Genomic DNA, 23467 nt, shown 5'->3' on the forward strand with positions numbered 1-23467 from the left:
CCTGGAGATTTGCAGGTGAAGAACCTACACTTGAGACCTCAGGGCCCAGAGCACCTGCCTCCCTGCAGGTGGGTCAGAGGGTTCTCATGAGCCACATTTATTTCTCAAACACACCCCAAAGGTGCTTGTCAGCATTGGGAGAGTGAGGGATGTCTGGCCCGAAATGTCTCTATACTCAGAGGCTAGACTTGCCCGAGCCCAGGCAGGCCACAGGCGTAGATGTCGCACTGCAAATAGGCATCTTAGCATTTGACCTCCTCCAACAGCTCAGGGATAGAGACGTACCTCATAAGCAGGTTATGGAGGAGAAAACTCAGCCCAGACTAGAGGAAGGGATCGTTTTCCTTGTGAGTCCCAGCGATATTCGGCAATCTGGGATTCAAATCCAAAATGCCTGACCCAGGGCATGGGGAGTCTGATTCCTGCCCCCCCCCCCCCCCCCCCCCCCCGTTTCCCTCTGCACTGGCTTTGGGACTCTTAAAACACCCTGCCCACCCTGATGCCATCTGGTCCTCCTGAGGGACCTGTTCCAACCCAAGAACCCACATGACAGGAGACAAGGAAAATGGCGTTCCCTTACATCAGTTTGCAGAACACTACAAAGCAAGGGCTCAGTGCAGGATCAGATGACTGGTGTTCTGAAAGTGATAGTGCGGGTTAAAATGAAAAGTGTCGATTGCATTGTGTATAGTAGGAAAAAAGTAAAAAACATTAGGACATATCATTCGAACCCAAAAAACCTTTATTCCATAAGGCCAGAAAGGCACCATGAAATTCCAATATCCACCTTGGTTGTTTCACTCTCCTTTTGTTACAACAGCCAAAACTCACAGCAGATTAGGCAGAACCCACGGCCAAACATTTTAACAAAGATACAAAGGTAGCAAGAACACACTCCAAGATGGGCTCACCGTAAATCCTTAGGACAGTGGTGGGGAAACGGCGGCTCGCGAGCCACACGCGGCTCTTTGGCCCCTGGAGTGTGGCTCTTCCACAAAATACCACGGCCTGGGCGAGTCTATTTTGAAGAGGTGGCGTTAGAAGAAGTTTAAGTTTAAAAAATTTTGCTCTCAAAAGAAATTTCAATCGTTGTACTGTTGATATTTGGCTCTGTTGACTAATGAGTTTGCCGACCACTGCCTTAGGAGAAAACAATAAAACAACAGTGAGGTAGCATGACAAAGTTTTAAAAAGTGTCTAAATAAAAAATGATTGACCAAACCAAGTATTCTCTAATTTGAGGAGGAATTGAATCCCTCATATGCTGCTGGAAAATGCACACAGGCCAATCAGTGTCAATCACTACTTGCAAATATCTGTAAGTTAAACATTCACCTACCCCAAAACTCAAAACTATGTACTGAGTTTTTTACTCAAAACTATGTACTGAGTTATTGACAACGGTAAATGAAACACATCCTCATAAAGAGTTCTACGAAAATGTCTGTAGCAGTTTAAATAAAGTCAAAAATTAGAAATAAGCATCGCAAATGAGTAAAGCATGCTACATTCGAAGATACAAACATTTCTTCACAAAAAAGGTGAGCTACTAATATATCATTAATAAACCTCTAAACATTTACGCAACGTAAAGAGCAGAAAAAAATACATTCCAATCATATAAAGTTCAGAAATTGCAGTTATCTATTAAGATGGAATGTAAGTTAGTGGTTCCATGAACGCTATCAAGGACAGAGATTCAAAAAGAACACGCCGTAAATTCACAGAGACTGATATTGAAAGTATTGTGACAACAGTGAAAGTTCCAGTAAATGATTTATTGTCATTTATCCTTGTTAATCTGTCGACTCCTCAAATATTATACCTGATATGTCAGTTATTAATGAAACCATTTTAAAATTGGTTCAAGATAAAAGAAATTTGCCCTAACCGGTTTAGCTCAGTGGATAGAGCATCGGCCTGCGGACTCAAGGGTCCCGGGTTCGATTCCATTCAAGGGCATGTACCTTGCTTGCGGGCACATCCCCAGTGGGGAGTGTGCAGGAGGCAGCTGATCGATGTTTCTCTCTCATCGATGTTTCTCTCTATCCCTCTCCCTTCCTCTGTGTAAAAAATCAATAAAATATATTTAAAAAAAAAAAAAAAAAAAAAGATAAAAGAAATTTGCATGTCCCAGTTTTTTTGGAAAACAGATTTGACAACTTGATCGTCAGCCCCTGTTCTCATGCCCCGTGAAAGAGAGGCTTGCCTCAGTGACAGCAAACAGACAAACAATAAAGGGCTTTCACCCAAACCAACAGGAATGCTCCCTGGTTCACAAGTCACATCCTGACCTAGAGATACCCCTTTTTTTTACGAATAGTTTTTTATTGATTCCAGAGAGTAAGGGAGAGGGAGAGAATAGAAACATCAATGATGGGAATCACTGATAAACTGCCTTCTACTCGGCCCCTACTGGGGATTGGGCCCTCAACCCGGGCGTGTGCCTTGACCAGGAATGGAACCTAGGACCCTTCCGTTCGCAGGCCGATGCTCTATCCACTGAACCAAACCAGCCAGGGCACCCCTTTTCTTTATCATTCTTTTTGTGCCAAGGTACCAATGGCTCTGACATGAACACCCGAGAGGCCACAGAAGATAGTAAACATGCGTGGAGATCCTCAGATCTGTGTACATGCCATCCTGCAGTCTTTTCCTCAGAACATTTCTGAATGCACATTTTTAAGAGGCTTATTCCATCTAGCTGGCAGCAATCTCTTCCAACACCATGTAGGCCAGTGGTTCTGTAGCAATCATGGCTCCTCTAATCCCTATGGTCCTCCAACCAGTGATAATCACCCATGGAATTATAGGCATTAGGGCGAATAACCCTTTGTAAGACCTGGGCTAGAGATCTCCCCCACAAAAATGGAAAATAATTTATGTTGCCTCCAGATGGAACAGGGGTTGTCACAGCTAGCCACTCTTTAGAGTGATCTCCTGAAATTCATAGCATCAGGCTTAATATGAGGGCTATTTGGCACAGCAATGCAAATCTGGCCTAAACTGCTGAGCTAATTTCTGCACCATGGCATTCTCCTCAGGCAGAGAAAGTTTGAGATGCCCATAGAATTGTTCACCTCCTGATTCCGGTAGAAGCCAAATCTGCTTATTAACTACCACAGTAAATAGAACACCCAAGTTAAAGAAGACTGAGAAAGTCCTTCACTATTTTACAAACCAAAGGGACAAGAGCATGCCAGTTCTTACATCAGTGACTCAGCCACTCAAAAAAATCCGTCACTGTTAGCTAGAAAAAGCCTGTCCCTGGGAAAGGTAGTTATTCTATAAGCTGCTCGCTGAACTCAGGTGATGTTCTCTGGGGACCATGAGTCAGATCCATATGGCAACTAGTCAGAGTGAAAGGAAATAAGACCTCCTACAAGCTCAGGCTGCTCCCAATTTTCTCAAACAAATCAGAGAACAGTTAGCTTTCCTGAGCACATGAGGATGGTGACCGATGCAATCTGTGAAAGCCATATAGGATGGACCAGGTGAAATAGCTCCATCAACCAGAATATGTAGTGAGATACACGGTGTGGCTCAGTGGGTGAGATTGGACCTATAAAACAGGTCATGGTTCCATTTGGGGTCAGGACACATGCCCGGGTTGTAGGCTAAATCCCCAGTTGGGGATGTGCAGTAGACAGCCAATCAATGACTCTCACCATTGATGTTTCTATCTCTCTTTCCTCTCCCTTTTTGAAACGAATAAAAATACACTAAAATAAAGAAAAATACAAATATATTTAAAGGAAAAAAAGATTGACAGCCCTATTTGGTTTGGCTCAGTGGATAGAGCGTCTGCCTGCGTATTGAAGGGTCCTGGGTTCGATTCCAGTCAAGAGCACATGACCAGGTTGTGGGCTCAATCACCAGCAGGGGGCATGCATGAGGCAGCCGATCAATGATTCTCATCATTTATCTTTGTAATGTTTCCATTTCTCTCTCTCTCCTTCTCCCTTCCTCTCTGAAATCAATAAAAATATATTAAAAAAAAAAAAAGATTGACAGAGGTTGTCAACCTGGTGAAAGGACATAGGTGTAGAAGAAAAAAAAACCAGGATGTAGTGACATAGATCTGTCAAGACACCTGTGTAAATAACAAATTATAACATACATGTGTGGCTCAGTGGGTTCCCCTTCAAGGTACATGCTCATGTTGTATGCTCAACCCCCAATAAAAGACACGCAGGAGGGAGCTGATCAAAAATTATTGTCATCATTGATGTTTCTATTTCTTTCTCCCTCACCTTTCCCCTGTGAAAATAATAAAAACTTTAAAAAATAAGTGCAAAACACACACACAAGATTTTCACAGCACTCACATTTATTGGGAATCTCCATCCTATTGATGTTGCAGTGTATGAGGTTCAGTTCAGACAAATAGGGCTTCATGGAGTTTCTTATAGTATTGCTATGGGTGAACAAAAAAGTCTACCTTTCCTGCATATCCAAGATTTTACTCCAATGTGAACTCTTACATGGGGAGTAGGGTTAGAATTTTGGCTAAAAGATTTCCCATATTAACTACACTCATCAGACCTTTCTCTAGTGTGAATTTTCTGATGACAAGTAAGGCAATATTTGGTGGTAAAAGACTTCCCACATTCACTGCACACATAAGGCTTTTCTCCAGTGTGAACTCTCTGATGACGACGAAAGCTACTACCACTGATAAAAGATTTCCCACATTCACTGCACTCATAAGGCCTTTCTCCAGTGTGAATTCTCTGATGACGACGGAAGCCATTACTACTGGCAAAAGATTTCCCACATTCATTGCACTCATAAGGCCTTTCTCCAGTGTGAACTCCCATCTGATGGTAACGGAGGCTACTTCCACAAGTAAAAGATTTTCCACATTCACTGCACACATGAGACTTTTCACCAGTGTGAATTCTCTCATGACGATTAAGGACATTTTTCCGAGTAAATGATTTCCCACATTCACTGCACTTATAAGGCCTTTCTCCAGTGTGAATTCTCTGATGACAATGGAAGGAATATTTCTGAATAAATGATTTCCCACATTCACTGCACTCATAAGGCCTTTCTCCAGTGTGAACTCTCTGATGATAACGAAGATAATAGATACTGTTAAAAGATTTCTCACACTCATTGCACTTATGCCTTTGTCCAGTGTGCAATTTTTGATGATAATGGAAGCCACTACTATTGACAAAAGATTGCCCACATTCATTGCACTCATAAGGCCTTTCTCCAGTGTGAACTCTCATCTGATGATAACGGAGGCCACTTCTACAGGTAAAAGTTTTTCCGCATTCACTGCACTCATAAGGCATTCTTCCAGTGTGAACTATCTGATGATCACGAAGGTTACAGATTCTGGTAAAAGATCTTCCACATTCAATACATTGATAAGGCCTTTCACCTGTGTGACATCTCTGATAATAAAGGAGGCCAATACTACTGGTAAAAGATGTCCCACATTCACTGTGCTCATAAAGCCTTTTTTCTGCATGAAATCTCTGATGATAACAAAAAGTAGAAAATCGGGCAAAATATTTTCCACATTCACGGCAATAGAAATACGCTTTTCCAGTAGGGACACCCTTGTCCCAAACACATGTGTAGTTATAGCCTATGGCTTTATTACATTCTTTTCTAGTAAAATAATTATTTTTCTCTTGATATGTCACCCCACACATCGAGATACCATTTGGCTTCTCACTGATCTGAGGAGCCTTTTGCTGGAGATGCCCTGCCGTGCTAAGGATGTCCTGCCCCACCTCTCCACAGGTAAAAAGCTTCTGAAACACACTGAAATTGCAGCCCTTTTCAAGTGAGACCGTGTTCACACCTCTTATCAAAGGCTTCTCTCTCAAGTGCTGCTGCTGGTGAAATGGGGCACTGAAATAAAATTGTTTTGCACATGCCCCACACCTCAACAGGATCTGCCTGTGTTGTAATTCCTGCTGATGAGTCAAGTGGAAAATGTTTCTCAAAACTAGCCCACAACTCTCACAGGGGTGGCTCTTCTGGGAAGACAAAGCTAACTTGGGATTCCTTGCCTGTGACACTCTTACAGAAATGTTCTCTTCAAAAGGTGCCTCCACATTCTCTGCTCCACAGCAGCAACCTAAATAAAAGGAAATGCAGGTGAAGTACATGATGACTTTAGAAGGAAGAAATACCCTCATCTCAAATGTGTATCTGTCACAGCTAGGCATGAGTGTATGGGACGCTTTTCAAGACCAGTGAGTTATACCCTGAGGAAATGGTGTTATACATTATTTGACCCCTAAGGTCAGTCAATGGTGGAGACCTTACCAAGGGAGGGGCATGAACATAAGATGGGACACAAACAAGAGATGCAGGGCCCACTAGTTGGTTCTTTACAAACAGCTTCCTGTAGGACCATTCGAACTGATGACACAGTCTATGTAGAACAATGTGAATGTGCTCAAACATATTAAAACCCATTGCATTACAGCACATGATGTGTATGATTAATATAATATGTGACACACGAGGCTCTAAAGGTATGGACCAAAGAGGAACCTATATGGGTAGCAGTTGAGGTACAAAGTTTAGAGAGTTAAAGATTATCCATAAGCTGGAAACCTAAGTAGAAATAATAACGGCTAGAATGCAGAAGGTTAGCCATAGATAGTGTGGCTCAGTTGGTTGAGCATCATCCTTCCCATTGAAAGGTCGCTAGATTGAATCCCTGTCAGGGCACATGCCCAGATGCCCAGGTTCCAGGTTCAACCGTCATTTGGGCTGCATACAGGAGGCAAACAATCAATGTTTCTCTCTTATCTCTCTCTCTCTCTCTCTCTCTCTCTCTCTCTCTCTCTCTCTCTCTCTCTCTCTCTCTCCCCCTCTCTCCCTCCCTCCCTCCCTCCCTCTCTTCCTCTGTGTCTAAAACAAAGAAAAAACATTTTAAAAAAAAGAACTGAGTAGTTTTCAAAGTGTCAATAACAAGCAAGCACAAGTAGAATGGGGTACAGAACTGGCAATGGAAACAATACAATGTTGAACAAAGTAAGTTCTTACTTATAATCTTAATAAAGCTCTCGTGTCAATCTCTATCCAACAGCCCTTCACCAAGGCAAGACAGCCTCTGGATCCACCCTGCCATGGATGTAATCATATTTCTCCTATAATGCACAAATGATTATTCCCCTTAAATCACAGTTGAGCAATTCCATTGGATACAGATGACAGAAATCCTCAAAGAAAAACTGAAAAGATGGATGGCCAGTATTGTGGTAGAACAAGAGAGCATGGAAGAAACCATAGAGAAAAAACCAAACCAAAAAAGAATAATAAAAAAAACAAAACTATGTGAGTGACAGCAGCAATACTAGAGCAAAATAGGAGATACAAGAATTTATCTCCCTGCCAGAATAAGTAGACAGGTATCCACAAACAAACAATAAACACCCACCAGAGATGGAAATAAGAGCTCAATAAAGACAAAGAGCAATGCAAAAGAGCAAAAAAGGAGAGAACTGCATAGAAAGGAACACTGGGAAGATGGATAATCAAATACATTTGAAGATACATAGGGTTAAAAACCAGAGTCAGAGTAAGCACACTAGCATGAGTGGACTGTTCTGTGAAACACACTGGAATCTTGTGTTTTGAAAAACTGCGAAAGCTATATAACATCTGTGAACTCCCCACAATTTACACATCAAAGGATCATTTAATGTTTGTTCGCATGAATTATCAAAGAAATTCTTTTGGCCACAACCTACCATAGAATAGAAACAGAAATCAGTATATCCCAGCACTATTTTTTACCCTTAATTGTCACTGAAAAAAAAATTGCTACCGAAGTCATTGTGGACTCATACATTATTTGTTATTATGACCTCAGCTCATAGAGTATCAAGGAGGCAAGACTGTTGAATCTTTATTCAAGATCAAAACAACACCCCTCCTAGCCAACACCCTTTATCCCAGATACAGATAAATCTATTTCTCAGGCCATAACTGGTCCATAAGGGTTAAAGTATTAAAGGAGTAACTGCTTCATGAAATGTGAAGACACTTAATCTATCTATATATAAAGGGATAATATGCTAAAGTGGTCCTAACAGTGTCCCAGTCATGACCGGAGCTGGTGGGCGGGGACAGGGGCTGGGACTGCCCCCCCCCCCCCCCCCCCCCGCAGGCCTTCCTAGTGCTAATGTCAGGCTGCCTGGGGAGGTGGAGGCTGCTCCCAAGGGAGGCACAAGCAGGCAGGAGCAGGTGGGCGGGAACGGGGCGGGGACTTCTGCCCCAGCGCTAACATCATGCTGCCTGCATGCGTCCCAGCCCAGCACTGAGGTGAAGCTGCCTTTCAGACTATAACTTAAGCCACTGAAAATCAAACTGTACACCCCAAATGCTTTTTCTTGGATGGTCCAGGTGGTAGTGGAAAAACATATCCTTATAAAGTTTTAATACATTATATTAGAGGTCGTGGTGGTATTGTTTTACCTACAGCATCTACAGGAATTGCTACAAATTTACTTCTCGGCAGAAGAAACTTTCATTCCCAATACAAATTACCAATTCCATTAATTGAAACTTCAATTTCTAGACTGGATATAAAGAGTGAAGTTGCGCCGAAACCGGTTTGGCTCAGTGGATAGAGCGTCGGCCTGTGGACTGAAGGGTGCCAGGTTCTATTCAGGTCGGGGGCATTTGCCTTGGGGGGGGGGCATTTGCCTTGGGGGGGTGTGCGGGAGGCGGCTGATCGATGTTTCTCTCTCATAGATGTTTCTAACTCTCTATCCCTCTCCCTTCCTCTCTGTAAAAAATCAATAAAATATGTTTAAAAAAAAAAAGAGTGAAGTTGCTAAAACCATTAAAAAGGCCAAACTTGTCATTACTGATGAAGGCACCATGGCATCCAGTCATGCTATAAATGCCATAGACTGATTACTAAGGGAAATTATGAATTTGAATGTTGCATTTGGTGGGCAAGTTCTCCTTTTCAGAGGGGATTTTCGACAATGTCTCAGTATTGTACTGCATGCCATGCCATCAGCCATAGTACAAATGAGTTTAAAGTACTGTAATGTTTGGGGATGTTTCAGAAAGTTGTCTCTTAAAACAAACATGAGATCAAAGGATTCTACTTATAGTGAATGGTTAGTAAAACTTGGAGATGGCAAACTTGATAGCAGTTTTCATTTAGGATCGGATATTATTGAAATCCCCTGTGAAATAATTTGTAATGGATCTATTATTGAAGCCAACTTTGGAAATAGTATATCTATAGATAATATTAAAAATATATCAAAATGTGCAATTCTTTGTCCAAAAAATGAGCACGTTCAAAAATTAAATGAAGAAATTTTGGATATACTCGATGGAGATTTCCAAACATATTTGAGTGATGATTCCATTGATTCAACAGATGTGCTGAAAAGGAAAATTTTCCCATCGAATTTCTTTATAATATTACTCCTTCGGGAATGTTGAAAGTGGGTGCAATCATCATGCTCATGAGAAATCTTAATTGTAATGGGGTCTTTGTAATGGCACTAGATTTATTATCAAAAGATTACGACCTAACATAATCGAAGCTGAAGTATTAACAGGATTTGCAAAGGGAGAGGTTATTCTGATTCCAAGAATTAATTTGTCCCCATGTGACACTGGCCTCCCATTTAAATTAATTCGACGACAGTTTCCCATGATGCCAGCATTTGTGAGGACTATTAATAAATCACAAGGACAAACTCTAGACAGAATAGGAATATTCCTATCTGAACCCGTCTTCGCACACGGTCAGTTATATGTTGCTTTCTCTTGAGTTTGAAGAGCATGTGATGTTATAGTTAAAGTTGTAAATACTTCATCACAAAGGAAATTAGTCAAGCACTTCTGAAAGTGTTTACACTCTTACTGTGGTATACAGGAAGATATTAGAATAAGTTTAATCACTTTATCAGTCATTGTTTGCATCACTGTTGTTTTTCTATAATGTTTTTGTTGTTGTTATATCATTTTGTTATTGTTTATTTATTAATAAATTTATATATTATTTTCACGTACATTGTACTAATTTCCTTTCATCTCTGACACTTCCATTATAGAGAAAGGGCAAACAGCAATATTAAAATATTTCCTCTAATTACCTCCCTTTTAATGTGCATGGATTTTGTGCACCAACCACTAGTACAGTAATAAAAGAAATACTAAAGGGGAGAAACAGTGGCAATGGAGTAAGTTTAAGGCACACTGACAAGCTCCTAAGACCAAGCTGGTAAGACAACTAAAATGCAGGACAACCATCCTGAAAAATTAACTGAGGACTAGCTGGAGAGAACCCTGAAAACAAAGAATGGGAAGTGGGGATTGCATACAGACTGGTAGGCAATGTGGAAGCACAAAAGGGTTGGCTGGGTCCCCACAGACAACAGTTGAATTTCGGAGGAATATTTTGGCTGTGGGGTGTTCCTACTAAGAACTCTGGTGTCTGAACCCCAGCTGAGATCCCCAGCCCAGAGCACCAGAACTGAGAGGGGTGCCCGCAAAACATCTGGCTGTGAAAAGCGGCAGGGTTGCAGTCTGCCAGCGAGATGGCTAGAAACGCAGGCACCCTCTTAAATGGCCAATTTCGTGTGCAGCCACTCACCATGGGCTCTGGCAGACGGAGGGCATAGTGGACTGGAGCTGTGTGAGGAGAGTCTAGGATTGGGGGCTCTGAGGGCAGCCACCCTGGTATCCTGTGCTAAGTCATTTCCTCATGATGTGGAGGACATCTTTCTGCTGTGGACTATTGCCATCCAGGCAGTTTTTGCCTGGGGGGAAGCCAATTGCCCCACCCTATTGGAACACCTCTCGCCCCACCCAGTGGTCAATAGCATGAAGTTAATCAAGGATGACAACAATAAGACTGCAGGCTGAGGTGGGTCTCTGGAGGCTTTGAGTCTTTGGACCCAGGGATCGGAAAAGCAGACCCTGGTGCAAATTGTGGTGCTTTCCGAAGGAACCAGCCACAGCAGAGGGATTCAAAAGCTGCGGGTTGCTGATAGCACAAAACAAGGTACGCAGTGCCAATCACAGCAGTGCCTGACATTGTCCTACACTAGAGACCAGAAGTGTAGCAGATCTACCCAAATGCAAACAGGCAACCAAAACGGGGAAACAAACAAACAAAAACCCCAAGGAAAGAACAAGAGAATTCTCCTGAAGAGCTATCATTCAAAATAGATGGTGAAATAAAGAACTTTCCAGCCGAAACCGGTTTGGCTCAGTGGATAGAGCGTCGGCCTGCAGACTGAAGGGTCCCGGGTTTGATTCCGGTCAAGGGCATGTACCTTGGTTGCGGGCGCGTCCCCAGTGGGAGGTGTGCAAGAGGCAGCTGATCAATGTTTCTAGCTCTCTATCCCTCTCCCTTCCTCTCTGATGAAATATCAATAAAATATATTTAAAAAAAAAAAAAAAAAAAAAAGAACTTTCCAGACAAAAAGAGGCTAGAGGAGTTTAGCATCACCAGCACAGCACAACTGAAAAAGCTAAAGGGATTGCTATAATGAGAAGAGAAAACAGAGAGAAGGAGAGAGGGACAAAGGGGGACAAAAACATGGCCATACAGAATTAAAATGGAAATAAATAAGTACCTATAAATAAAAAACTCAAAGGTAAATGGATTAGGTGCTTGAATCAAAAGATATAGGGTAACTGAATGGATAAAAAAACATGACCCTATTAAATGGTATATAAAGGACCCACCTCAGAACAAAAAACTTGCACAGCATGAGTGAAGGGATGGAAAAAAGTTTGCCAGGGAAATCGAAATGAAAAAATCAAAAACAAAACCCAATAAGCTGTGGTAGCAATACTCATATAGGACAATATAAACTTCAAAATAAAGGACATTATAAGAGACAACAAAGGTCAGTACATAGTACTAATAATTCTAAAGGGATCAATCCAACAAGAGAATATAACCCTGGGAAACATATATGCAGCCAATATAGGAGCACTTAAATAAATAAGAAAACTTCTAGATGACCCAGACAGTTTTGCTCAGTGGATAGAGCGTCGGCCTACGGAATGAAGGATCCCAGGTTCAATTCCAGCTTGGGGCACATGCCCAGGTTGCGGGCTTCATCCCTCCAGTGGGGGATGTGCAGGAGGCAGCCGAATGGTGATTCTCTGTCATCATTGATGTTTCTATCTACCTCTCTCGCTTCCACTCTGAAATCAATAAAAAAAACAACAAAAAAACTTCTAGAGAATTTTCAGGGAGAGATCGACAGTAAAACAATCATAGTATGGGGACTTTACCACCCCCTGACTTCAATGGATAGACCTTCCATACAAAACATTAACAAGTTAACAGGAATTCTAAATGAAAGACTGGATTAGGTGCATTTAATTGATATTTATAGAACATTTCATCCCAAAGCTGCAGAATATACATTCTTCTTAAGTGCAAATGGATCATTCATAAAGATACACCATATGTTAAGACACAAAACAAGTCTCTATAAGCTCAAAAAGATTGAAATCTTATCAAGCATCTTCTAAGATCACAGTGGAATGAAATTAGAAATCAATTACAATAAAAACACTCCAAAACATTCAGGCTAAATATAATGTTATTAAACAACTAAAGGCCCGGTTGACAAAATTCGTGCATGGGGGAGTTGGGGGGGGGGTCCCTCAGCCCAGCCTGCACCCTCCCCAATCTGGGATCCCTCTCACAATCCAGGACTGCTGGCGCACAACCGCTCGCCTGCCTGCCTGCCTGAATGCCCCTAACAGCTTCTGCCTGCCAGCCTAATCACCCCCTAACCACTCCCCTGCCAGCCTAACTGCTCCCCTGTCAGCACGATTGCCCCTAACTGCCCTCCGTGCCAGCCTGATCACCCCTAACGGCCCTCCCCTGCCGGCCTGGTCACCCACAACTGCCCTCCCCTGCAGGCCTGGTCACCCCAACTGCCCTCCCCTGCAGGCCTGGTTCCCCCCAAATGCCCTCCCCTGCAGGCCTTGTCCCTCCCAACTGCCCTCCCTTGCAGGCCCTGTCACCCATAACTGCCTTACCCTGCAGGCCTGGGTCTCCCCCAACTGCCCTCCCCTGCAGGCCTGGTCCCCCCCAATTGCCCTCTCTTGCAGGCCTGGTCCCCCCCAATTGCCCTCTCTTGCAGGCCTGGTCACCCCAACTGCCCTCCCCTGCTGGCCTGATTGCTCACAACTGCCCTCCCCTGCTGGCCATCTTGTGTACAGATGGGGGCGGCAATCTTGTGTACAGATGGGGGCGGCCCTATTTTGTGTTGGAGTGATGGTCAATTTGCATATTGCCTCTTTATTATATAGGATAAATGGGCTACTAATGAGATCAAGAAAGAAATAAAAAACTTCTTGGAAACAAATGAAAATGGCGCTAGGCGGTTTTGCTCAGTAGATAGAGCGTTGGCCTATGGACTGAAAGCTCCAATGTTCAATTCCGGTCAAGGGTACATGCCCAGGTTGCAGGCTGGATCCCCAGTAAGGGGCGTGAAGGAGGCTACCGTTAAATGATCCATTCTCATCATTGATGTTTCTCTCTCTCTCCCCTTTCCCTTCCTCTCTGAAATCAATAAAAATATATATTTTAAAAAATATTTAACCCCACAACTTGAAGAACAAGAAAAGCCCAAAATAGAAAGAAGGAAATAATAAAGATTAAAGAAGAAATAAATAACATAGAAACTAAAAAAAAAATACCAAAAAATAAAATCAATGAAACCAAGATCTGGTTCTTCAAAAGGATCAACAAAATTGATGAACCATTAGTCAATCTCTTCCAGAAACAAAGAGAGAGGACCCAAAAAAATAAAATAAAAAACAAAAGCAGTTAAGTAACAACTGATACCACAGAAATACAAAGGATTTTAAGAAAATACTATGGCCGAAACCGGTTTGGCTTAGTGGATAGAGTGTCAGCCTGCGGACTGAAGAGTCCCGGGTTCGATTCCGGTCAAGGGCATGTGCCTTGGTTGCGGGCACATCCCCAGTGGGGGGTCTGCAGGAGGCAGCTGATCGATGTTTCTCTCTCATCGATGTTTCTAGCTCTCTATCCCTCTCCCTTCCTCTCTGTAAAATATCAATAAAATATATTAAAAAAAAAAGAAAAAAAGAAAATACTATGAACAATTACTGGTATACACTGAGTGTCCAGATTATTATGATCTCTGAACCCATAATAATCTGGCCACTCAGATATATATATTAGAGTAGCAGTTTTCAACCTGTGGGTTGCGACCCCTTTGGGGGTCGAACGACCCTTTCACAGGGGTCGCCTAAGACTATCAGAAAACATAGATATTTACATTACGATCCATAACAGTAGCAAAATTATAGTTATGAAGTAGCAACGAAAATAATTTTATGGTTGGGGGTCACTACAACTGTATTAAAGGGTCATGGCATTAGGAAGGTTGAGAACCACTGTATTAGAGGCTCGGTGCATGAATTCTGCATGGGTGGGGTCCGGCCAGCCTGGCCAGGGGGAGGGGACGTGGACGGTTGGCCGGCCTGCCTGCTGGTCAAACTCCTGGTTTGAGGGCACAATTTGCATATTAGCTTTTTATTATATAGGATATACACTGAGTGGCCAGATTATTATGCGTTCAGAGATCATAATAATCTGGCCACTCAGTGTATACCAACAAGCTGGACAATGAGGATGAAATGGACAAATTCCTAGAAAAATACAATCAATCAAAACTGAATCAGAAAGAAGCAGAAAACCTGAATGAAATATAAGCAGTAAGAAAAAAAAAACTCCCCCAAAAGAAAAGTCTGGGTCTGGACAGCTTCACAGGGGAGTTTTACCAAACATTCAAACAAGAACTAACATCTATACTCCTCAAACTATTCCAAAAAAATCCAAGAAGGAACACTTCCAAGCCCTTTCTATGAGTAAAGCATTATCCTAATTCTAAAACCAGATAGACACTACAAAGAAAGAGAATTATAGGCCAATATCCCTGATGAACACAGATGTTAAAATTCTCAACAAAATATTAGCAAATCAGATCTATATATATATTAAAAAGATCATACACCATAATCAAGTGGGACATATTCCAGGGATGCCGCCTGGTACAATATTCACAAATCAATAAACGTGGTACATCACATAAACAAATTGAAAGACAAAATTCACATGATCATATCAACAGACGAAGAAAAAGCATGCTATGAAATCCAACACCCAATTGTGATAACAACTCACAGCAAATTGGGAATACAGGGAGCATATCTCAACATGATAAAGGCCATATATGACAAACATACAGCCAACATCATACTAAATGGGCAAAAATTAAAACCATTTCCCCTATGATAAGAACAGGAACCAGATAGGGATGTCCGCTTTGAACACTCTTATTAAACATACCAATGGAAGTCCTAACCACAGCGATCAGACAAGAAGAAATAAAAGGCATCCAAATTGAAAAGGAGGAAGTAAAACTCTCATTATTTGCAGATGACATGATATTATACGTAGAAAAACCGAAAGACTTCACCAATAAACTACTAGATTTAATAAATGAATTGGACCCTGACTGGTTTGGCTCAGTGGATAAAGCGTGGGACTACGGACTGAAGGGTCCCAGGTTTGATTCCAGTCAAGGACATGTACCTTGGTTGCGGGCACATCTCCAGTAGGGGGTGTGCAGAAGGCAGCTGATCAATGTTTCTCTCTCATCCATGTTTCTAACTCTCTATCTTCTCTTAAAAAAAAATCAATAAAATATATTTTAAAACAACAACAACAAAAAAATATAAATGAATGAATTGGGCAAAATCAACAGCATACAAAATAAACATCCAGAAGTCGATGGCTTTTTCATACACCAAAAATGAATTCTCAGGAAGAGAAACTAAACAAACAATCCCATTTACCATTGCAAAAAAATTTTTTTAAGATACTTAGGAATAAACGTAACCAAGGAGGCAAAAGACTTGGAAAACTACAGGATGTTGAAAAAAGAGAAGGAGATAAAAACAAGTGGAAGAATATACTGTGTTCATGGACTGGTAGAATCAACACCATTAAAATGTCCAGAAGGCTCAAGGCAATCTATAGATTCAATGAAATTCCTACTAAAATACCAAAGGCATATTTCACAGAGCCAGAAAAAATTTATAAGGAATCAAAAAGACCCAGAATAGGTGCAGCAAGAAAAACTAGGTCGGAGAGATCACAATACGTGATAAGTTTTACTACAAAGCCACTGTACTCAAAACAGCCTGGTACTGGCAGAAGAACAGGCATATAGATCAACGGAACAGAACAGAGACCCCCAAAACTGACCCAAGCCATTACCCTCAATTAATAATTGACAAAGAAGACAAGAACATCCGGTGGAGTCAAGACAGTCTCTTGAATAAGTGATGTTGGGATAATTGGACAGATACATGAAAAAAAAAAATGAAACTAGACCACCAATTTACACCGTACACAAGAATAACCTCAAAATGCATAAAAGACTTAAATGTAAGTCATGAAACCATAAAAATTCCAGAAGAAACCATAGGCAGCAAAATCTCGGACATCTCTCGTACCAATATATTTATGGTTATATCTGCTAGAGCAAAGGAAACTGAGGAGAAAAGAAACAAATGGGACTGCATCAAAATAAAAAGCTTCTGCACAGCAACAGAAACCATTGTGGTAAATTGAAAAGGTAGCCCACTATAAGGGAGAACATTGTGGCAATGATACATCTGACCAAGGGTTAATATCCAAAACATAGAAAGAACTGCTACATTTAACAAAAGGAAGGCAAATAGTCCAATTTAAAAATGGGCAAAGGACCTAAATAGACACTTCTCCCAAGTAGACATACGGATGGCTAAGAGACATGAAAAAATGCTTGAAGTTACTAATCATCACAGAGATGCACATTAAGATGACACCTGTCAGAATGGCTACCATGAAAAAGTCAACAGAGGAGAAGTGCTGGCGAGGATGTGGAGAAAAGGGAGCCCCAGCACACTGCTGGTGGGAATGCAGACTGGTGAAGCCATTATGGAACAGCATGGAGTTTCCTCAAAAAATTAAATATGGGACTGCCCTTTGACCCAGTGATCCCACTTCTGGGAATATATGCTAAGAAACGCAAAACACCAATCAGAAAGAATGTATGCACTCCTACCTCATAGCAGCACAATTTATATTAGCTAAGATCTGGTACTAGCCCAAGTGCCAATCAGTCGTTGTGTGGGTAAAAAAGCCGTGGTACGTGTACACCATGGAATATTATGCAGCAGTAAAAAAAGAAGGACCTCGGGCCCTTTGACACAGCATGGAGGGACCTGGAGAATATTATCCTACGGAAAATAAGCCAGTCAGAGAAAGACAAGTATCACATGATCTTACTCATATGTGGAATCGAATAAACAAAATAAACTGATTAACAAAATAGATCCGGAGACATGGAAGCATGGGACAGACTGTGGAATCTCAGAGGGAGTTGCTGGTGTGTAGGTGGGTGGGAGGAGAAAAACCAAAGAACTTGTATTACTATGCATAACCCATGGACACACAATAGGGTGGTGTAGGTCTAGGGCAGGGTATGTGGTAGCACTAGTAAGGGTTAATGGGGGGGGGGGGAGTGTAAACGGGACATACGTAATACTTTCAACAATCTCTATAATAAAAGCCTAATAAAACACTTCAGTCCATATATGGCCGTTATGATGGAACAACCAGAACGACCAATTGCTATGATGTGCACTGACCACCAGGGGGCAGATGCTCAACACAGGAGCTGCCCCCTGGTGGTCAGTGCACTCCCACAGGGGGAGCGCCACTCAGACAGAAGCCGGGCTCTCAGCTAGCAAGCTCAGCTGTGGTGGTGGTAGCCGCTCTCCCACCTTGGCAGCATTGCAAATGAACAGTGAGATGTGTGGTAAGGGTCAGTTAGCAGGCGGGCTGTAAGGAGCGAGGGGTCCTGGAGTGGGAGAGGTCGCAGGCTGGGCTGAACCCAGTCCCCCCCCCCCCCCCGCCCCGCCTCCAGTGCACGATTTTAGTGCAGCAGCCCTCTAGTCTATATACTAGTATATAAAAGCCTAAGCAACCAAATGACCATTTGACCAGTTGCTATGACACCCACTGACCACCAGGGGGAAGATGCTCAACACAGGAGCTAACCCGGGTGGTCAATGTGCTCCCACAGCAGGAGCCCTTCTCAGCTGACTGATGGGTGCCCAGACGCTGGGCGGATGCCTGGTGAGTGCCGCTGCGGTGACATGAGCCTCTCCGAGCCTCTGTGGCAGCGTGAGACTGTCTGTAGCTTCGTTCCCTACTACATCCCTCGGGGGATGTTGACCTCTGCGGGAAATAGGGGTGCAGTCCGACATCCCCCGAGGGAGCCCCGATTGCTAGAGGGCGCAGGCCAGGCTGAGGGACCCCACGGCTGTACCTACCTATTCACCGGGCCTCTAATAAAGGTACAATTAAAAAAAAATACTGAAAACCAAAACACCACCAAGAAAACATAATTTCCCACTTATCAATAGGAAACAAATGGATAGCTACATATAGCTTGATAAGATATCCAAACTACTTTTACTTTTAAAAACATCCCTGAGCTATAAGAAAACACGAATGGAACCAACATAATGACAAAATCAACCCAGTAACAAAAGGAAAATATCATCCCTAGCCGGTTTGGTTCAGTGGATAAAGCGTCAGCTTGCAGACGGAAGGGTCCCGGGCTTGATCCCTAGTAGGGAGTGTGAAGGAGGCAGCCAATCAATGATTCTCTCTCATCATTGATGTTTCTATCTCACTCTCCCTCTCCCATCTTCCCTGAAGTCAATAAAAATATATTAAATTAAAAAAACAATGGGAGTGGGGGGGGGGCAATGGCAAGATATGTACACATATAATACCTTAATAAAATAATTTAAAAAAAACCACACACACACAGAAAAAAAGAAAACATAGGTAGACAGAATGAAACAAATGCTAGAGTTGATAAACTACAAGGAATGAATTGAAAACATAAAATGAGAGCCAAAACCGGTTTGGCTCAGTGGATAGAGCGTCGGCTTGCGGACTGAGGGGTCCCGGGTTCAATTCCGGTCAAGGGCATGTACCTTGGTTGCAGGCACATCCCCAGTGGGAGGTGTGCAGGAGGCAGCTGATCGATGTTTCTCTCTCATCGATGTTTCTAGCTCTCTATCCCTCTCCCTTCCTCTCTGTAAAATATCAATAAAATGTATTTAAAAAAAAAAAAAAAAAGAAAAGAAAACATAAAATGAGGAGTATCAAAATCAGACACGAAAGAATACATGATGTCAAAGACACATCATTTGAAATCATGCAGGTGGAAAGAAAGAGGAAAAATTAATTCAAAGAATACAGCAGCCCCAGCCAGTTTGGCTCAGTGGACAGAGCGAAGGCCAGCAGACTGAAGGGTCCCAAGTTCGATTCCAGCCAAGGGCACATGCCCTGGTTGTGGGCTCCATCACCAGTAGGGGGCTAGGAGGAAGTAGCCAATCAATGATTCTCTCTCATCATTGATGTTTCCATTTCTCCCTCTCCCTTCCTCTCTGAAATCAATAAAGAAATATTAAAAAAAAAAAGAATACAGCAATGTGAACTAACTAACATCCTCAAGAAAGCCATTATCTGCATTACCGGAATCCTAAGAAACACAGGGGGATGGAAAGAGACAGAGGGGAAAAAAAAGGAAAAAGAAAAAGGCCTAAAAAGTTTATATTAAAAAATAAAATAAGCCGAAACCGGTTTGGCTCAGTGGATAGAGCGTCGGCCTGCGGACTCAAGGGTCCCGGGTTCGATTCCGGTCAAGGGCATGTACCTTGGTTGCGGGCACATCCCCAGTGGGGGGTGTGCAGGAGGCAGCTGATCGATGTTTCTCTCTCATCGATGTTTCTAGCTCTCTATCCCTCTCCCTTCCGCTCTATAAAATATCAATAAAAAATATATTTAAAAAAATAATAATAAAATAAAATAAGCTGTTGTAGCTGGTTTTGCTCAGTGGACAGTGTTGGCCCGTGGACTGAAGGGTCCCGGGTTCAATTCCAATCTGGAACACATGCCTGGGTTGCAGGCTCCATCCCCAGTAGGGGACGTGCTGGAGGCATGTGACGAATGATTCTCTCCCATCATTGACATTTCTAACTCTCTCTTCTCTCCCTTCCTCTCTGAAATCAATAAAAATATAAAATAATAACGACAACAAACACAGGCTAAGGATGTAGAAAAAAGCTTCCCAAAATTATGTACAAATGACCAACAGGAATATAAAAAATGCTTTTCCTTGCTAATCAAGGTGGAATCCATTGGCCTCCCTGCCACCCTACCAACCACATATTCTTCCCTATGAGTTCAGTGCAGCAGGTATTGGGGCTGCACGGACAGAAGCCGGCAGTGCAAGCAAAGGACAGCAACTGCCCCAAAACTGGAAAACATGCAGTGCCCACGGTCCACATGGGAGGACAGAGCGCACCCGGGAAAAGGGGCTGGGAAATGCAAAGCCAAGACCAGGTCACTGGTGAGAGGAGGGTCTTACCCAGCGAGGATACAAGTTCAAAGTTCTCCAGCATCACATTCAGGTACAGCTGTCTCTGACCCTCATCAAGGAGGCTCCATTCCTCCCTGGAGAAGTACAGGGCAATGTCCTCAAAGGTCACTCCAACCTGTCAGAATGGAGACAATTGAAACCAGAGCTGCCTCTCTGAGAACCTGCCATCCTGCTCCTTACACACCTTCCCCTCCCTCAACCTCCTCCAGGGCACCCGGTTAGTGTGGACACCAGGCCCTAATGCCAGCGCAGGCTGCTCTCTCATCACAGTCCCATTAATCACTGGGATTGCCCTCAGCACAACAGATGGGTTGGGAAGAGGGACAGCAGAGAAACACCATCTAAGCTCTGGGCCATGCCTGCAGGGCCCCAGCCTTCCTGCCAAACAATACCACTGCAGTCTCCCAGATTAAGCCTCCAAGACAAAGACAAACACGAGCTTAAGCTTCACCCTTATGTCCCCACACCAGGTCCTCACACTTCCTCCAGGTGTGCACACCACTGTGTACTGTTGATCCCCTTCCCATCTTCAGACCCAGGTTCACTCCCTCAGTTCTGCCCCCTTCCTGCTCCAATGCCACTGGATCTTGCTGGACTCACCCATGAACTTGGCACATGCTATCCGAGAGAGCTTGTATTCCAGCCGGGTCCAGGTCAACCCAGTCCTCTGATGGACCCCACAGCCCGGAAAGCCCGGATTAAGGCTGCGACATCCTCCCTGCCTGTCTCGATCTTTGCATCAATCCTCACCGCCCACATCCGCATGGGAATTTCAGATACTCGTCACCCCCGTGCACTCTGCCCTGCACTGGCTGTGTCCTCAGAACCCCAACACTCCCCTCTCCCCTCCGCCTTCCTCCCGCTGCAGGACGTGACAGGCTCCCGCGCCCGGGCCGTCCTGTTCGGTGTAAGTAGGAGGCGGTGAGGGGGGGCGGGGATCGCACTCACCTCTGCCCAGCGACTCAGCGCGGACGCCGCCATTGCACTCTGTGGAGGAAGCGGGGCGGGAGTGGCGGGGGCAGAGGCCGCCGCGGGAAGGGCGGTCCCAGTCTCGGCCATGGAGAGGGTCACCCACGTTACCATGTCCATCTTCACACCCGCGCAGGGGCTGTGTGCACCCCAACGCTCACGGCTTTTCCCTCGGGGGATCTCCACGAGGCCCTAGCGACCGGGAACCTCGGAAAAGGCAGCTGCCGGTATCCCGAGTCCAGACAAAAGGCCTGCCTTGAGGACACCGGAAGTCCCGCCTCTAGTAGCTTCGCCGGAAACGCGTTTTCTGGCCTTTCATTGGTTCCCGCGGGGATTTCACATTTGGTCCTTGGGTGATGTGGGTGAGTCCCAGACCAGGGTCCCGGTTTTCCCGCCTCACTCCAGGAGAAAATACCCAGATCCGCCGATAAAAAAAAGTCCCATCCGCATGAAAGAGACATCTTGGAAGTGGCTAAAGGAAATTGTCATCTTTTCCTGGTGACGGGACTTGAGTACGTGCCAATGAAAACACATTATCTTTGAGCCCAATACAGCGACTCATAAAGAGGTATGAATGCATTAGAGTCTAGAACATTTTATCCCGTAAATTAACTAATTACACCATCATATGTCCATGTGAAAAATGCAACGCAGGAATGTAGGAAACACTTTTGAAATAAAAAAGAACGAAGATGCATAGTATAAGCTTTATTGTTTCCTTAATTTTTTTAGATAGATAAGGAGAGAGACAGACACCATGAGAGAGACACAGCCTTTGGCTGCCCCTGCAGGCCCCCTATTGGGGATTGAGCCCACAGGCTGGGGGGATGTGCCCTGACCAGGAATGGAACTCCAGGATCTGTTGGTCCATGGGAGGACTTTCAATCCACTGAGAAACACCTGCCAGGACATAATATAAACTTTAAATGGAACTCTATTGTTTAGTTTTAATTTGAACATCAACTAAGATAAATAAATTTTCAAAAAGTGTAAAAACTGAATTTTGTTATTGGTGTGTTTCTTCATAAGAAAATGCTATTGAAATTATCATAGTGAAAGAAAATTTGTCCTTTACAGACATATCTAACATGTCAGGTGTGATGATGTTTTAGACGTTTCAATGTGATGAGATTATGAACATATTTATAAATAATATTTACAGTAAATCCTCATATTTATAATGAAAGTTCAGCCATGTATAGCTCAGAAACTTAAAAAAAATCACAAAAAATATAAAAAGAAGTTACGGGTTTGCATCTCTACAAAAATATCAAAATTAATAGTAATTCTTGCCTGGCTGGCGTGTTTCAGTGCTTGAGCATCAATCTATGAACCAGGTCAGAGTTTGATCCTGGTCATGTCACATGCCCGAGTTGCGGGCTAGACCGTGTGTGTGGAGGGTGCAGGAGGCAGTTGATCAATGATTCTGTCACATAATTGATGTTTCTATATGTCTCTCCCTCTCCATTCCTCTCTGAAATCAATGAAAATATATTAAGAGAAACAAAACAAAAAACCCTAAATTATCTAACAGAAGAGTTTAAAAAAATGTTAAACTTACCATAAATTATAGAAATCAGTTCTAAATAAAAATAATCTCCAGCCCCCTGAAACTGAAACAATGGTCAGAGTCTGACACTCTTGGTAAACTGCTGGCATGGGAACACTGGATAGCACTTTCTTGTTCATGAAACATCTTCCCAATATACTCAAATACCCTTTCTCCCCTCCTTTATTTTTTTTTATTTATTTCAATTATAATATATATATATATATATATTGTTTTAATTTATTTCAGATGAGAAGGAAAAGGGTGAGATAGAAACATCAATGATGAGAGAGACTCACTCATTGGCTGCCTCCTGAACACTCCTCATCAGGGATTGAGCCCATAACCAGGGCATGTGCCCCTGACCGGAATTGAACCCAGAACCCCTCAATTGATAGACTGAAGCTCTACCTTCTGAACC

At 43.1% G+C, this 23467-nt stretch overlaps 1 protein-coding gene across 1 annotated transcript; it reads right to left on the reverse strand.

Annotated features, from left to right (window-relative positions):
• Window positions 1-727: 727 nt before the first annotated feature.
• Window positions 728-21779, reverse strand: LOC308234976 (uncharacterized protein). Its single transcript, XM_080643513.1, has 3 exons — window positions 21477-21779; window positions 20517-20643; window positions 728-6103 (listed from the first exon to the last, which is right to left on the reverse strand). Exons 1-3 carry the CDS (start codon window positions 21615-21617, stop codon window positions 4527-4529), a joined length of 1845 nt encoding a protein of 614 aa, XP_080499639.1. The 5' UTR covers window positions 21618-21779; the 3' UTR covers window positions 728-4526.
• Window positions 21780-23467: the final 1688 nt, after the last annotated feature.

The sequence above is a fragment of the Plecotus auritus genome (assembly GCF_963455305.1).
Source record: "Plecotus auritus genome assembly, chromosome: 10".
Classification (NCBI taxonomy): Eukaryota; Metazoa; Chordata; class Mammalia; order Chiroptera; family Vespertilionidae; genus Plecotus; species Plecotus auritus.

Coding starts and splice junctions, on each gene's coding strand:
- LOC308234976 (XM_080643513.1), bottom strand. CDS start 21,617: ATGGACATGGTAACGTGGGTGACCCTCTCCATGGCCGAGACTGGGACC. Junction 20,644..21,476: donor CGCTGAGTCGCTGGGCAGAG/GTGAGTGCGATC, acceptor CCATTCTGACAG/GTTGGAGTGACCTTTGAGGA. Junction 6,104..20,516: donor TGAACTTGTATCCTCGCTGG/GTAAGACCCTCC, acceptor CCTTTTATTTAG/GTTGCTGCTGTGGAGCAGAG.